Source organism: Rhipicephalus microplus, unplaced genomic scaffold, assembly GCF_043290135.1.
Source record: "Rhipicephalus microplus isolate Deutch F79 unplaced genomic scaffold, USDA_Rmic scaffold_15, whole genome shotgun sequence".
NCBI lineage: Eukaryota > Metazoa > Arthropoda > Arachnida > Ixodida > Ixodidae > Rhipicephalus > Rhipicephalus microplus.
This window is the reverse complement of record NW_027464588.1, coordinates 286,281-299,973: the sequence shown is the minus strand read 5'-3', so window position 1 is coordinate 299,973 and position 13,693 is coordinate 286,281. Positions and strand designations below refer to the sequence as shown.

Here is a 13,693-nt window from a genome sequence, read left to right as displayed (position 1 = left end):
CCAGGGGGAGGCGGGGTGGATTGCTGCAGCGGCCCTTTATTTTGTTCGCAATTATGTTCGTGCATGAAGGCATGCAGCACAATTTGAAATGCAAATATACGGAACACATGCGCAAGTTTGAACTTACTAGAAACAGCGCGAGAATCATCCCCCTTCCCCCGCGGCAACAGGTCGAAAACTAAACTACACCACCCTGTTTCGCGGAGCTCACCTAAACCATTGAGTCACCACGGCGTTCACCAAGTACTCACAGCCAGCGAGAAAAGGTGTGCGAAAGAAACGAGTGATCCCAAGCGTCCGTGACCTCAGATCTTCACGTGCCGCCTTGCAAACACTCCGAAACAGCTGTCGTGAATTTTAACCTTTTCGTCTAGCGCTAGCAGATTTCTTTATCGCCGCCGAAGGGCTTGATATTTCCTCTAATTAACATTTCTTGAAGCCTCAAAGACCAACCGGAAGATTCCTCACAAATGTTTCTTGTTCAGATTTTTGCAGATCACTTCGACGGCTCTCAAGCGTTGACCTTTGTTATTATAATTTGATCTGTTTCGACATGACGTGCTCTTCTAGAGCTGCGACAATACATTCTTATGACGTTAGCGTTTTGGGCCACCCTTACCGCTAAATATATTATTTCTTTGGTGTATTGTTTTTCATTTGCGAATGATCGATTCTTGTTTGTGTAAACGCCACTCATGTGATTCCCAAAAGCTGAACATACCATAAATCTTATAAACTCGACACGAAGTTAACTCTGCAAGCAGCAGCGTTATCGCTGCATAGAAAGACTGTACATGGCTTCTCCGTAGTGTCGGCTGCAATCAAGAATGTCTTCTTCACATCTATCTATCTATCTATCTATCTATCTATCTATCTATCTATCTATCTATCTATCTATCTATCTATCTATCTATCTATCTATCTATCTATCTATCTATCTATCTGTCTGTCTGTCTGTCTGTCCCTCTGTCTGTCTGTCTGTCTGTCTGTCTGTCTGTCTGTCTGTCTGTCTGTCTGTCTGTCTGTCTGTCTGTCTGTCTGTCTGTCTGTCTGTCTGTCTGTCTGTCGCCCGATGGTCCAAAAATCTGAATCCCAACGGTCTAACAAACACCGACTTTCTTCCGGAGGGTCAAGATTTTTTGGTTGAGATTTACCACGGCCATCCCTGCGTTCATCTTAGCAAGAGCTGGAAGTGTGCCCTCGCTTGGTTTGACGTGGAGCTCCCATGTCGACGTCGAATTCGGCAAGGCTAGACAGTCCGATGCTACTATCCAGTCCAAAACTGTAGCCGTCTTCCGAAGACGTGTCCTGAGGAGGTAGGGACTGAGCCGCCGGCAAGCTTGGATCCACATCCTTGATGCTGGCAGCACTGCCGCCCCGTCTCGGCAGACCGCTGTAGGCACCCTTTGTGTGGGTGATTTTTTACGTGTACGACGCGATGTCGAAGTGGTCGGAGTGGCAGCAACAGAAGAGGCTGTGGTATTTTCGGCACTGTTTTCCGAAACAACAGGGGTCGTAGGGTCAACTCCAACAGCAGCAGCCTGAAAACTGGGCTCATTTGTGCACTGAACATCAAGTGGCGTCAGAGAAGGAGACGCCGACGCTGCTTGCAAGGCGGTGCGTTGCGTCTTTCGAAGCGCACGGTTCCTGCACCAGCGGGGAGGCCGACGCGCCGAGCGTCGCATCGACAATCGCGCTTTCGTTGTGCGCTTCGTTTGAAGGAACTTGTAGGGGTGAGGCCAGCACAGCGTCGGTGACCTCCTCCGCGTCCCCCGATTTGGTAGTTGGTTCCGTTGCCAGTGTCAGTGGTGGAAAGGTACCAGCGGCAGCGTCTGAGTAAGAGTGGCGGGCAGGGCAAACCACAGTTGGGTGGCCGTCCCCGCAGCGTCGACACGGGTGGTCACATCCTTCACTAACGTGACCGGGCCTACTGCAGCGACCACAATACAGTGTTGTGCACAGGGCTCGTAGATGGTCCCGTGAGCCGCATCTTCGACATACACGCTGGAGACCACGGTAGTCGAACGTGGCACGGAGACCAGACATGCGCAGGTAGTTCGGCACAGGATTAGCGGCGTTCATCTCCATTCGAACAAACCACGTTCCAGTGAGTATGCCACATCGCCCACTCATCAAACCACTGGTGACAGTGAGCCCCTTGCCATATGGGGATAAAGCTTGGATGTGAGCTTCGTTTGAGACGAACCATGGCTGGCAGGAACAGGCAGGTGACGTTGGTCACTTGTGGGCCAACGGGGACGACTTGAACACGCTCGCCGCCTATCACCAGGCAGCCAGCATTGATAATTAGGGACATGGAGGCCATGCTCTTCATGGTGACTTGGAGTTTTGAGCTCCCTGATGCTGTACGCAGTACGTCTGAGAGGCCGACTATTCAGGCCGTCGCATCAACAACGGTCTCGGCACTAGTCCCCGTACGGACAACAACGTCGAAGACAACCGCCTTCGAAGGCATCCAAGACGCGATGGGCACCATGACTCCTACTGATGGACGCCCCTGAAGTAGAATGCACAGGGACGTCTACAGGGGTTCAACAGACTTGCCAAAACCAAGGAGGTTGCGTCCAGCGAGTTACACAACGCTAAGTCCACGCAACAGGGTCCGCCGTAACGGTACCCCAAACGGCCCCAACCCCGCTGCACTTCGCATTCTTTCCTTTTAGGGGCGAAGCTCCTTAAAATGGCACCTGTTCGTCCCTCGTAGTAGGACGTAACATGTCTTATGCTTTGACCTGCAAGGTGGTGCCGGTGGGAAATTTCTCCTGGGCGTTGTTGAACAATAAAAAAATTCGCAGCGCGTGCTTTAACTAAAACCCAAATTCTCCTGTCTCTCATTCCTTATTAACAGCCATTGGCATGTGCATTGAGGACTATCTGACAAGAAAGGGTCGCTGCGTTATACTCGCTGGGCGTAACTTCCCTGGTTTTAGAAAGGTTTAGCGCGAGTACAGTGCCATGAATACAGTGAACTAGTATGTACTATGAACTTGAGGTGGTTAAAGGTGGGAAGTAGACCCGAAGCGCAAGCCGTAAGAGAGTGTGCGTGTGCCTCCTCTCGTTCAGACCTTGGAATGTCCTCTGGATGATGGTGCTTCTACATGCGGAATATATGATGAAAAGATGCGAGATCGTGGTATTTGGACTGTTGAAAAGGTGGACGAACGGACACACAGACAGATGCATGGACGGACGCGCGGATGGTTGCACCAACGAATGGACGCATGGACGGACACAGGGGCGGATGCATGGACGAACGCAGGGACGGGTGCACAGATGGACGTGTGCACGCACGCACGGACGGGCGGATGGACGCATGGACGGTCACACAGACGGATGCATGGACGAACGGAAGCAAGAATGAATGGACGGACGAATGCTTCGCCCCACTCTCCACCAAACACTCCGGGGATATGCTGCCATTTTTTGCTACAGGAGACAACGATGGTAATGCGTGCGCAGACATACAAGTTAGAATGAAACACAGTGACGTGAATTAAGATGTAAACTGCACAACCGCAGTAAAAGACAAGAGTACGGTATCAAGCACGGTTGATTTTTGACAATCGCACGTTTGAGTTAGCATTTTGCATTGGACAACAGCGCGCTAAATACGCAGAAAACCAGCGCAATTTTTAGGGCCAAATTGCTACACCTTGAAAAAAAGTGCCCTGTTTCTCGTTGCGCGTTATCGTACCATTGATGTCTGTGGCTCTCATGGCTTAGCGGGATGGCTCAGTGCTCTCCCATAGTTGAGTAGAAAGTACTCGAAATCGTTAGACATTTCCTCTAAAGAAGTAACACGCATTGTCTTATACACAATAAGGGACGGCTCTCATCTCTCCCATAGTAGAGTGCGTCGTACTCTAAATCGCTAACAACTTGTTCTACACACGCAGTCGGTTTCAAAACTGGAAGCGTTGTGCCCTCCCAAAACTTCCGGTCAACCAAATCATTTACGAACTCGTAACATCGAAACTGAAAGGCCGATCTTACGTGTTTGTTTTTTTTTGTTTTTGTTTTCTACTGTCACTTACGCGTGGCGCAAGATAAGGTTAGGCCACGGTGTAAGAGTAGTTGATTAGACTAAGAGGAGCTTCGCCCCTAAAAGGAGGCATCCTTCTGCCAGACTGCCAGCACCTCCTCTTTTTTTTTTTTTTTGGATCACGGTATCTTTTCCATACGCCACACGTGAGTAACCATGAGATTGCCCCGCCGCGTTGGTCTAGTGGCTAAGGTTCTCGGCTGCTCACCCGCAGGTCGCGGGCTCAAATCCCGGCTGCGGCGGTTGCATTTCCGATGGAGGCGGAAATGTTGTAGGCCCGTGTGCTCAGGTTTGGGCGCACGTTAAAGAACCCCAGGTGGTCTAAATTTCCGGAGCCCTCCACTAAGGCGTCTCTCATAATCATATGGTGGTTTTGGGACGTTAAACCCTACATATCAATCGAGTAACCATGAGATTAACTGGGGAGAAACGGAGAGGTGTGCGAGCTGGTAACGATTTATAGTGGGGGAAGGTCTACACTGCAGTTCCAGTTAATATAGTAGAGGGTGGCTATTTAGCAGTGTTGTGACTTTAGCGACCACACTCGAGATTCGAAAGCTACTTTCTATCGCGTAAGCTGTTTTCTCATCGACGCCAAATGTGTAAGCAGGCATTGTAAGACTAGGTAGGTATGTGGGGTTTAACGTCCCAGAACCACCATATGATTATGAGAGACGCCGTAGTGGAGGGCTCCGGAAATTTAGACCACCTGAGGTTCTTTAACGTGCACCCAAATCTGAGCACACGGGCCTACGACATTTCCGCCTCCATCGGAAATGCAGCCGCCGCAGCCGGGATTCGAGCCCGCGACCTGCGGGTCAGCAGCCGAGTAGCTTAGTCACTAGACCACCGCGGCGGGGACATTGTAAGACTACTTGCTATCAAATAGACGTTTTTTGAAGGGGTACTAAGAAAGAGGGGGAAAAAACATGGCTGTCCCTCCGTCATTAAGGTCCCTGATAAAACAAGAAACTAACAAGCAAACTTATCTGCCATAGGAATTAGTATAACAAGAAAGTAAAACATGTCTTATTGTGTAGTGATGTATGACAGTGTGTACAATTTCTATTGTCGTTGCGCAGCTGTTGCACAGTTTAACATGGGCACAGCCACGTTGACGCCTACTGGCACGTCTCCTCGGTAACGATTACCAGCTATAGTCATGATTTAACTTTTATGGTAACTGAAGTTCTTAACACATACCTGAACGCGCCCTATAGCTAATCGTGAATGAACATGACATCAACAAGCTCACACTAAACGCTGCTACTCAATTTGCGCGTCTTCAAATATCGTCAGTTGTGGAGGAAACAGGGCGGTGTGCGTTCTTGAAAAACTCCCAAGCATTTCCCCGAGGGTGAATATGGTTAAGTGCGAATACACGGGGTGATGCTAAGAGGGGTATTTATTAATTCGCGCTGTTATATTTATTAATCACACTATGGTGCCTTTATGGTGTACTGGTTCCTGGGAATCGCAATTTGATCACACGGGGGAGTTTACGTTAACTCACTGGTGAATGCCAACGGATTTTAACTTTACTCCCCCTCACGACCCGCTCTCGACGGGAGACTGAGAGAGAAGGCGGACGCGCGAGAGAGAGGGGTGCGCGCGCAGCTGCAGCGAGCGAGGAGAGCGGAGGAGCGAGCGAAGAGGGAGGGGGTATAAGGCGCGTTACTGACACCGATATCAGAGTCGCGTCCGTGGCTTATTCGGTAGAGCGTCGCGCTGCGGCCCGCCAAGTCCTCTTTCTTTTAAAGATAGAGAGAAGACTGCGGACGCCGCCGACGGCGGTGGATGGTTTGGGGTCGCTTATAAAGTGTATTCACACTTAAAACCCTACGCTTTAGCAACGCGGGACACAAAGGTTCGTAGCTTGAGCCGCCAACGCGCGCCGGCGTTCAACGTCCTGGTGGCCTCACTTTCGCTCCACCAAGGCGCCACATTCGCACGTCGACATCGTCGCCTTGCTGTACTGTTTGCTCCAGTAGTTTTAATGAATGAGCCGGTATACTACTGCACTCGAAGCAGTCGACGGTGAAACATCGTTGTTGCTTGTGGAAGCAGCACGACTTCAACAACAAGCTGTCAAGCGCGCTAAGATGAAGCGAAAGGCAAATATAACTGCGTCGGCAACTCTCCCATGCTAGCTCGATTAAGGTTTTTCACTGCTATCGAGAAGCTTTAACCGTGGCCTCTGAGACTGCGCGCCAGCACGATCACCACCAGAGAGCGCATAGCGAGAGAGAATATGGGAAAGAGAGCACAGAGTGAGAAAGAATATGTGAAAGATATAAGGCTTGTTCATCGGTGGAGTGCCCAACGATGTTCGTCGTTTCACAAAAAGTCTGTGGTTTGATGGCCGGCGGGGGAAACTTTTTAACATCAATGCTTTTTTTCCTTTCTCATTTGGTAGCGTTAATTCTATAACGTCCTATCCGTGACAGAAGTGCGTCACTAACGTTTTGGTCCACCCCGGCATAAAACACTTTCGTGTTGATGTAAAAAAAACAATAGTTGCGTGTCCGGACCTACCTTGGAAATACAACCGTCAGGTGACGAGAAATAGAGTTTGCAGAGGCCCTCATGCATCAGAGTCCTTGAGGCTTTCTCGCGAGGAGCACAGTTTGTACAACTTTCATTCATTATTCACATGCCTCACGGCAACTGCTAGCTTGTTTCACGGCAAGAATGCTGCAATAAAAACGCACACGTATTTGCATCATTGGGGTGCTCGTTATGCATGTCCTCTCTCCCTAGCGCACGTTCTCTACACCACTCTACCAACCAACAAAAATACGAACACACAAATACCTCCCGGTGCTACAACCCCATGCACCCGGCTTCATTTTGGGCTTGTACCATTAAAAATAATGGCTTGCAATTGTGCTCAATAATGTGCTCGGCTGCCGACCCGAAGGTCATGGGTTCGACTCGCGGAGGTCACATTTCGGTGGAAGTAAAATTCTAAACGCCTGTGTACTGTGCAATTTTAGTGAACGTTACAGAATTCAATTACACAAGTTGGTCAGCGTTTATGGAGTCCTTCACTACGGCGCATTTATTCACCATATAGAGGTTCTGGCAGATAAAATTGTATATATTAACATGACAATCAGTAATAATTTGCACAAATACTCGCGCACATAATCAGAGATGAACACAAGAAACAATGGACTGGTGCGTTGCACCAGTCATCGTCAGTTCTTAGCTTTTTGTGCCCGAATCTTCACCGTCCCCGTCATCATGGAACAACTGCTAGCCCTTTCACAAACCTTGTTTTAGCATACCTTTCAGAGCATCAAACAGCTCGAAGCTTATTAATTAATAAGCTTCCTTCATCGTCGGCACCTTGCCTTCTTTTCCGATACCAATCGCTCTCCAGCCCATTCACCAAATCCTTCTTCCTTAAGAAAAAAGAAAATAAATATTACCGCGTAAAATAACTTGTGCCAACTATCGTCGTCAATACGACTCAAGCCACTAGAGCACGCTTTGTCGGGGTAGTGAGTACGTGCCGAACATTTTCGCGAGTTTGATTTCACGAAAGAAGTCGTAGTTGAAACATGACATCCACCCAACCGTGCGTGCCAGCGCTTTCCCCGTTCTGTGGAGGTCAGCCAACTCTCGCTCGCATTACGCGGGAATGCGAAGTAAGGACACCCAAAATTTACACGCCTCAGATTCCGGCGGAAACGTTCAGAGCGGTGATGTGGGAGACCTTGCTGGCCAGCTAGAAAAAAAGAGGCCCATGTGACGCTGCTCGACGAAGCATGGCGGGCCGTTGAGGCCAGTGGAGCCCTAAACTATAGGGACCCTACCCATCTGCTTCTCAAACTTATTTCTTTTTTTAAAGACGATACTACAATAGTCTTTCTTGTGACACTTAGCTCAGAAATTTTGGTCTGCATGTATGTTTGTCGCTCATGATTCAGCTATCCGGCCCAAGTTTAGGCACTTCCTGAACGCCCAGCCATCTTGAATTGCTGGCTGCCTTCATACCTCTGGGAATTGTCGATCAAAAAGCAATTACGCATATATGAGGTGCAACATCAATACTTACGTATTCGGTAGGTTGTTTCTTTACTAGAAATTACATAGATACGTAATTCTAAAGACCCTAGTGTTTCTTATGCTGCGTGGAAGATGTGACGCTATGCACACACAAAAAAAGTGCTCTGTTCACTATGTGGTCCTGCCACCTGGCAGTGGCCGTGAGTTCCGCACAAGCTCATGTTTCCCGGCGTCACTGCTAGATGGAGTCAATATCGCACGCAGCACCTCCTCTATTGTATGAATGTCAGCCAGACGCAGCCGATTTAACATAAAAGAGGCGCTGCCTGAGGCAAGGCAAAGTATAAATGGCCACTTGGCTGGCAGAAGACTATTGTCTTTTGATGAAATTTGCAGCGAAGCGCGTAGATACGCGGCCAATCTTTAATAAACGTTTTCCATACGCTTCTCGGGCGACCCATAAGCATCGTAGAAAAGGCGTTTTAATTGCACGCGCGAAATGTGTTCTCCGCCTGATGAAGCACGCGCTCGCAGCATTGGGGTTCATTTCACCGGATTCGAGACAAGACGACTTAAATTTAATGTCTCGCCTTCGGAAAATTCCTCATATTCATCATGATGAAGTACTTACGTCACTAGCGGTGTGCGCGCTGAGAGACTGAATCGCATCAATCCAGCCAGAGAAAGGCCAATCACGTGTTGCTAATGGATTGTGTGCCCAGCCGCTCAGTGAATAGAACCTGCGGAAAACGACAACGCTAATCACGCTTCTTTCGTTATTCACGAGTGATATTTCAGTCGACGACTACGCGTTCCACGGAGGATACGGACCGTGACAGGTTCAATTGTACATCAACATTCACGTCACGTCACAGGTGGTGTTATCCATAGACACACTCTATTCACAAAGTTCGTCATAAAGCACGTGCAAGGGTTGCTTACCTTTATGCCAGTCGAGAAGTAGTGTACACACGTTCACAGCAATACGCCCCGCTACTCCGTGTTATTTTAGACGAATTACTTCACCAGCTCTAATGGATGTTGCTATTCTCAAAGAATGTACGCCAGTAATGCGCGTTTGGCATGGCCAGGCGAGCTACGAGTAATGTTAAGTTGAAAACTGATACGCGGTCAGGTGGTATTTATTTTATATAAACAGTGTCACTCAAATCTGACTAGTATAATTAGAAAGTATGCGATGGAAGTCGGGGGTACAGTCACTAGATAGGACACTGGCAAACTACCCGAGAAGACTAAACATCTCATTAAGCGATGACAAACCACGAAATTCTCAAATGCAACCGACAAAATAGAGCTACTGGAGTTTTTAAAGTTAAGCAATAGGCGTAAGGTAGCCGACATCAAAAGGTATAACATGGAGAGAATCTAGCAGGCTGTAAAAAGATACAGGAGCCTAAAAGCTTCGAAGGGAAATTTGTAGATAGGCAAACATCGGATGTATGCATTAAGCGACAAGGAAGACAATGTCATAACCAATATGATAAACATAGTGGAGGAATTATACAGAGAGCTTTACAATAGCTGAAACAACCAGGGTGATATCGTAAGAAGCAATATTTGCTCACAGTTATTCGGCATTCTACCAGTGACGACAGGGGAAGTAATGAAAGAAGGAATGCAAAGTGGCAACGCCGCTGGTGATGATAAAGTAACAGCTGACCTCCTATCCATTTCTCTACCCATTTTTAGAATTGTATAAAATTAATAATGCATCCGCTGTGACCTTATCATGCATGTAGTTTAATTCTTCTTAACTTGTACTTGTTCATCAACGCTGCTGCGACCAAATTGGATTGCATTGTTACTTTTGAAGTCGCTGCTTTATATATATATATATATATATATATATATATATATATATATATATATATATATATATATATATATATATATATATGGGGGTGTTTAAGGAAATAAGTCCAATATCCTTAAATGATCATAAAATATGGTAGTTATTCGCTGTGTTCATAGCTGATTTTTCTGTAGTGGCAGGTATATTAAGATGGTTGAAGGCATAACATGCGACATAATTAGGAAGCTTGATTAATGAATCTCAATCAGTGAATTTAGGTGATTGTGTCAAATAGAACAATGAAAGTATTTCATCCTAAGTTTCACTTGCAGCGTTCAGATTTCGAGTAATCAGCCTCTAGTAATAACTGCGAAGTAGTTAAATTCTGCTTAAATTCTGCGGATACACTAAAATCAGAATTTCAAACAGCGCAACTGTCGTATCCTTCTGAGTCGACCAAAATGATTTGATTGATCGATATGTGGGGTTTAAGGTCCCAAAACCACCATATGGTTATGATGGAGGGCTTCGGAAATTTCCACCACCTGGGGTTCTTTAGCGTGCACACAAATCTGAGCACACGGGCCTACAACATTTCCGCCTCCATCGGAAATGCAGCCGCTGCAGCCGGGATTCGATTCCACGACATGCGGGTCAGCAGCCGAGTACCTTAGCCACTAGACCACCGCGGCGGGGCATGGCCAAAATGAGGGAGCGTCGTTCGATCAACTGACTTCATTGTGTGGATGCACGGGCCGCACTTGCAATAATAGCACGCATGACGTACTTACATGCGTCGACAAACGGGGAAGAACTGCACCTCCGTAACCGCTGTTTTGACCAGTGCATGCATCGTGATAGTCGTCTCCTTGTGGCACTTATAGGTGCTTTGGTATCGGTTTTACCACAGAATTTAGGAAAAAGTTAGTGTCATCTTCGAGGCCGTTCTCGAAGTCATTTGTAGATGCGCAGTTTGGGGCATCGCTTACAGTTTACATTGCCAAGTGAGCCTAATTTCATCGCCCCGCGGGGATTACCACAGGGCACCTTTCAGAAATTTTAAAGTGGGTATGTACTATTCGCAGCAAGGATTTGAATTCGGCCATTGGATTCGACCACAGATAGCACGCATGTATGCCTCCTTTCGGTAATTTTTCACTAAAAGGGGACACATTTCTTGAAACACCCTGTATATAATCCAACACTGACGCGAGTGATATGTGGCTTGTAGAAGTGAGCCATCGTCTATCAGTGGAACATGCACGCTGCCGAAGCTCAACGGAATCAACAGCGATGTGCGCTGGCGAAAAATGCCTCCGCCAAGAGCACCGATGTGGGCCCTCCTGCCGAGACTCAAAGGTCGCGGGTCGTCTGGCCGACCTTCTCTCCGATCAACACTTGCCGTTGTCTCTACGCGCATGTTTTCTTTTTTTCCGACCATTCCTGTGCGCACGACGCGTGCGTCGAGAGTGCTTACTTCTTGAACTGTGCACACTCGCGTCTGTTTTTCCGAGTGCGCCGACTGATTCCTTGGAATACGAAAGAACATGGGAACGGTTCGGCGACTCTCGATATGGGCGACCAATGTGTTACGAGGAGGCAAGTACCACTGATACCTTTCTACAATCGGGGCTTCAGTGAATAACCCACTGGTCGGGAAGAATCATTGAACCAATAGTCGAGGACGCGGAGCAGAAGAGAATTAGTACTGTAGTAATACATTTAGGCACCCAGAACAAGCGCCTTGTTCACAAAATCTTTGATTCACCATCTCGAAGATTGTGATTCACAATCACGAAGACTGTGAATCGAAGAATAGGAGCAAGGATCCTGCTTTTGGGGGCCGAAACGTCTTATTATACTTATTCTCTGGTGGTCGGCGTCTTGGACTGTTCATTCAATTATCCGTTTTTTCTTCCGCTCAAGATGAAAAATATATATACATGTCTAAACTGTATCAACGCATTTTCTTGCGAACAGCCAACTTCCTTTATATACGGTGTTTTGTCGCAATCGGCTTGTCGAGGTTTACGGGGTTGTAAGGTATCATCTGACTCGCACGACTCCTTATTAGCATTCAAAAGTTCATAGAAGCTAATGTTGAATTCATAATTCGAAAATTATTGTGCTTTTAGACATGAATATTAGACATCTTATAACAAACCCTCCACTCGTGAAGGAGAATAAGCGCTCTAGTTTCATCGACTTGAATACTGATGAGGTCTTCACCGAGGATCCGGTTGACCCGGAGTATATATAAAATCGTCGATTCTGTGTAGGTGGTATTCACCTCCGAGCAATGCCATGCTGCCGCAGTCTACGCCTCGGCATATCCGCGCAGCGCGCAAGTAATGTGGGGCAGCCACTACTTACGGCCGCCATGATTAGGGTCATGTATACACTGTGTGTGTCTCGGCGTGATACAAAAGCTGAGCCGTTTTTTGTGCCCACCGTCTGTTATCACGTTTGATCGTGCCGCATTTGTGTGCAGCCATCGCACAAAATGGAAGGCTGACGAGCCTTAAAACGTAAAAAAGGTTTATTCCTTGCTGAACGTTGTTCGCGGTCAATGTAGCCGTACACTGGAGGCTGCGACGAAGCGTTGTGGCAAATGATTCAGCCGTCTTCGCTAGGCTGATTTTAACAAGGCGGTAGGGTGAGTACTTGAGAGTGGTTCACCTGCGATAAGAAACTAAGTTGAGTTGGGATTCTGACAGCTTTGAGTAATTCAGACGTGAAGGAAACACGAAAATAAAGAAATCAAAATAACACAATAAATGCAGTAAGTTTCAATGCTTTGGCAGGAACGGCTAGGAAAAGCAAAACACGGCGGAGTATTCAACGTCGGGCTATTCATATTAATACACCAGTGGTACACTACGAGCCCTAAGTGAGAGGCACATGCTTTCGTTTTTCTCGTTAAAGTGACCTGGCTCAGTACACTTGCGTCAAAGCACAAGCCGCTTGTAACATTGGTCTGGTGAATAATTTATCGCTCCAGATACTTTTCTTCGATTGATCAAAACTGTGGGTGAGCCAACCACGTCAAAATTTCACTCTAGTGTGCACTTTACCGCAATTGAATCTGCCCCATGATATGGTGTTTTCACGTGTGAATTGATAGCGCTGTTAAGCCCACAGCTTCAACATGCAAGATTCGTAAAACATTGCACTATAGTATCCAATTAATACACAAACTCGATTTTGGCGCTTACAGATTGGATATAACTGCAGATTATCTTTCCTTAGCGCGCGCAGTGACGCAGTCACCGTGACTTATGACCGAGAGTTCATGAACAAACCCATTAGCCAAGCATCCAAATATTTCTTGGCTTTGGGTCGTTCGTGCGGCACAAAACTTGTTGTATGCACAAAGCAGTACTTTATGCCTCGGACTTTCACCTTCGAAACAAGTCCAATGTTAAATGCGGTCTCCTCGCTCGTCAGAATGAGTGGGTCAACGAGCACTGCAGAGAGCCCCTTTGTCTGTCAACATCGGCGTCTCATTTCTCGGCTTACACCACGCTCAAGCGAGCCGAGCACGCATCGCACATGGGCTGCAGCAACTTCACAAATGGTCAGTTTTGTACCTTCCAAAGCCAAATGAAATTAAAAAAGAGCAACGTGCCCGCAGTAATTTGTGTCAATATGTTGGAACCGCCGGACTGTACTGCGGGTATGCCGCCGGCCGCCCGTATGGCGGCCTTTAATATGGTGGCCACGTTGTTGGCAGCACAGCTGGCGCACTTTTCGTTGCCGCGCCCGCCAACCTGACGTCACGTGAATACAGCCTATAGCTTCGC

General features: G+C 47.5%; 1 protein-coding gene across 5 annotated transcripts in view; it reads left to right on the top strand.

The window, feature by feature from the left end:
• Window positions 1-13,693, top strand: part of LOC119174263 (prestin) — a 269,359-nt gene that overhangs the window by 155,443 nt on the left and 100,223 nt on the right. Inside the window, exon 1 of one of the 5 annotated variants that reach the window (XM_075883091.1) lies at window positions 11,351-11,489. The exons of the other annotated variants lie outside the window; for them this stretch is intronic. Coding sequence (XP_075739206.1) covers window positions 11,438-11,489 — 52 coding nt within the window. The 5' untranslated portion in view covers window positions 11,351-11,437. Of the gene's footprint in view, window positions 1-11,350; window positions 11,490-13,693 lie in introns of those variants that run through there. 5 annotated transcript variants of the gene reach the window in all.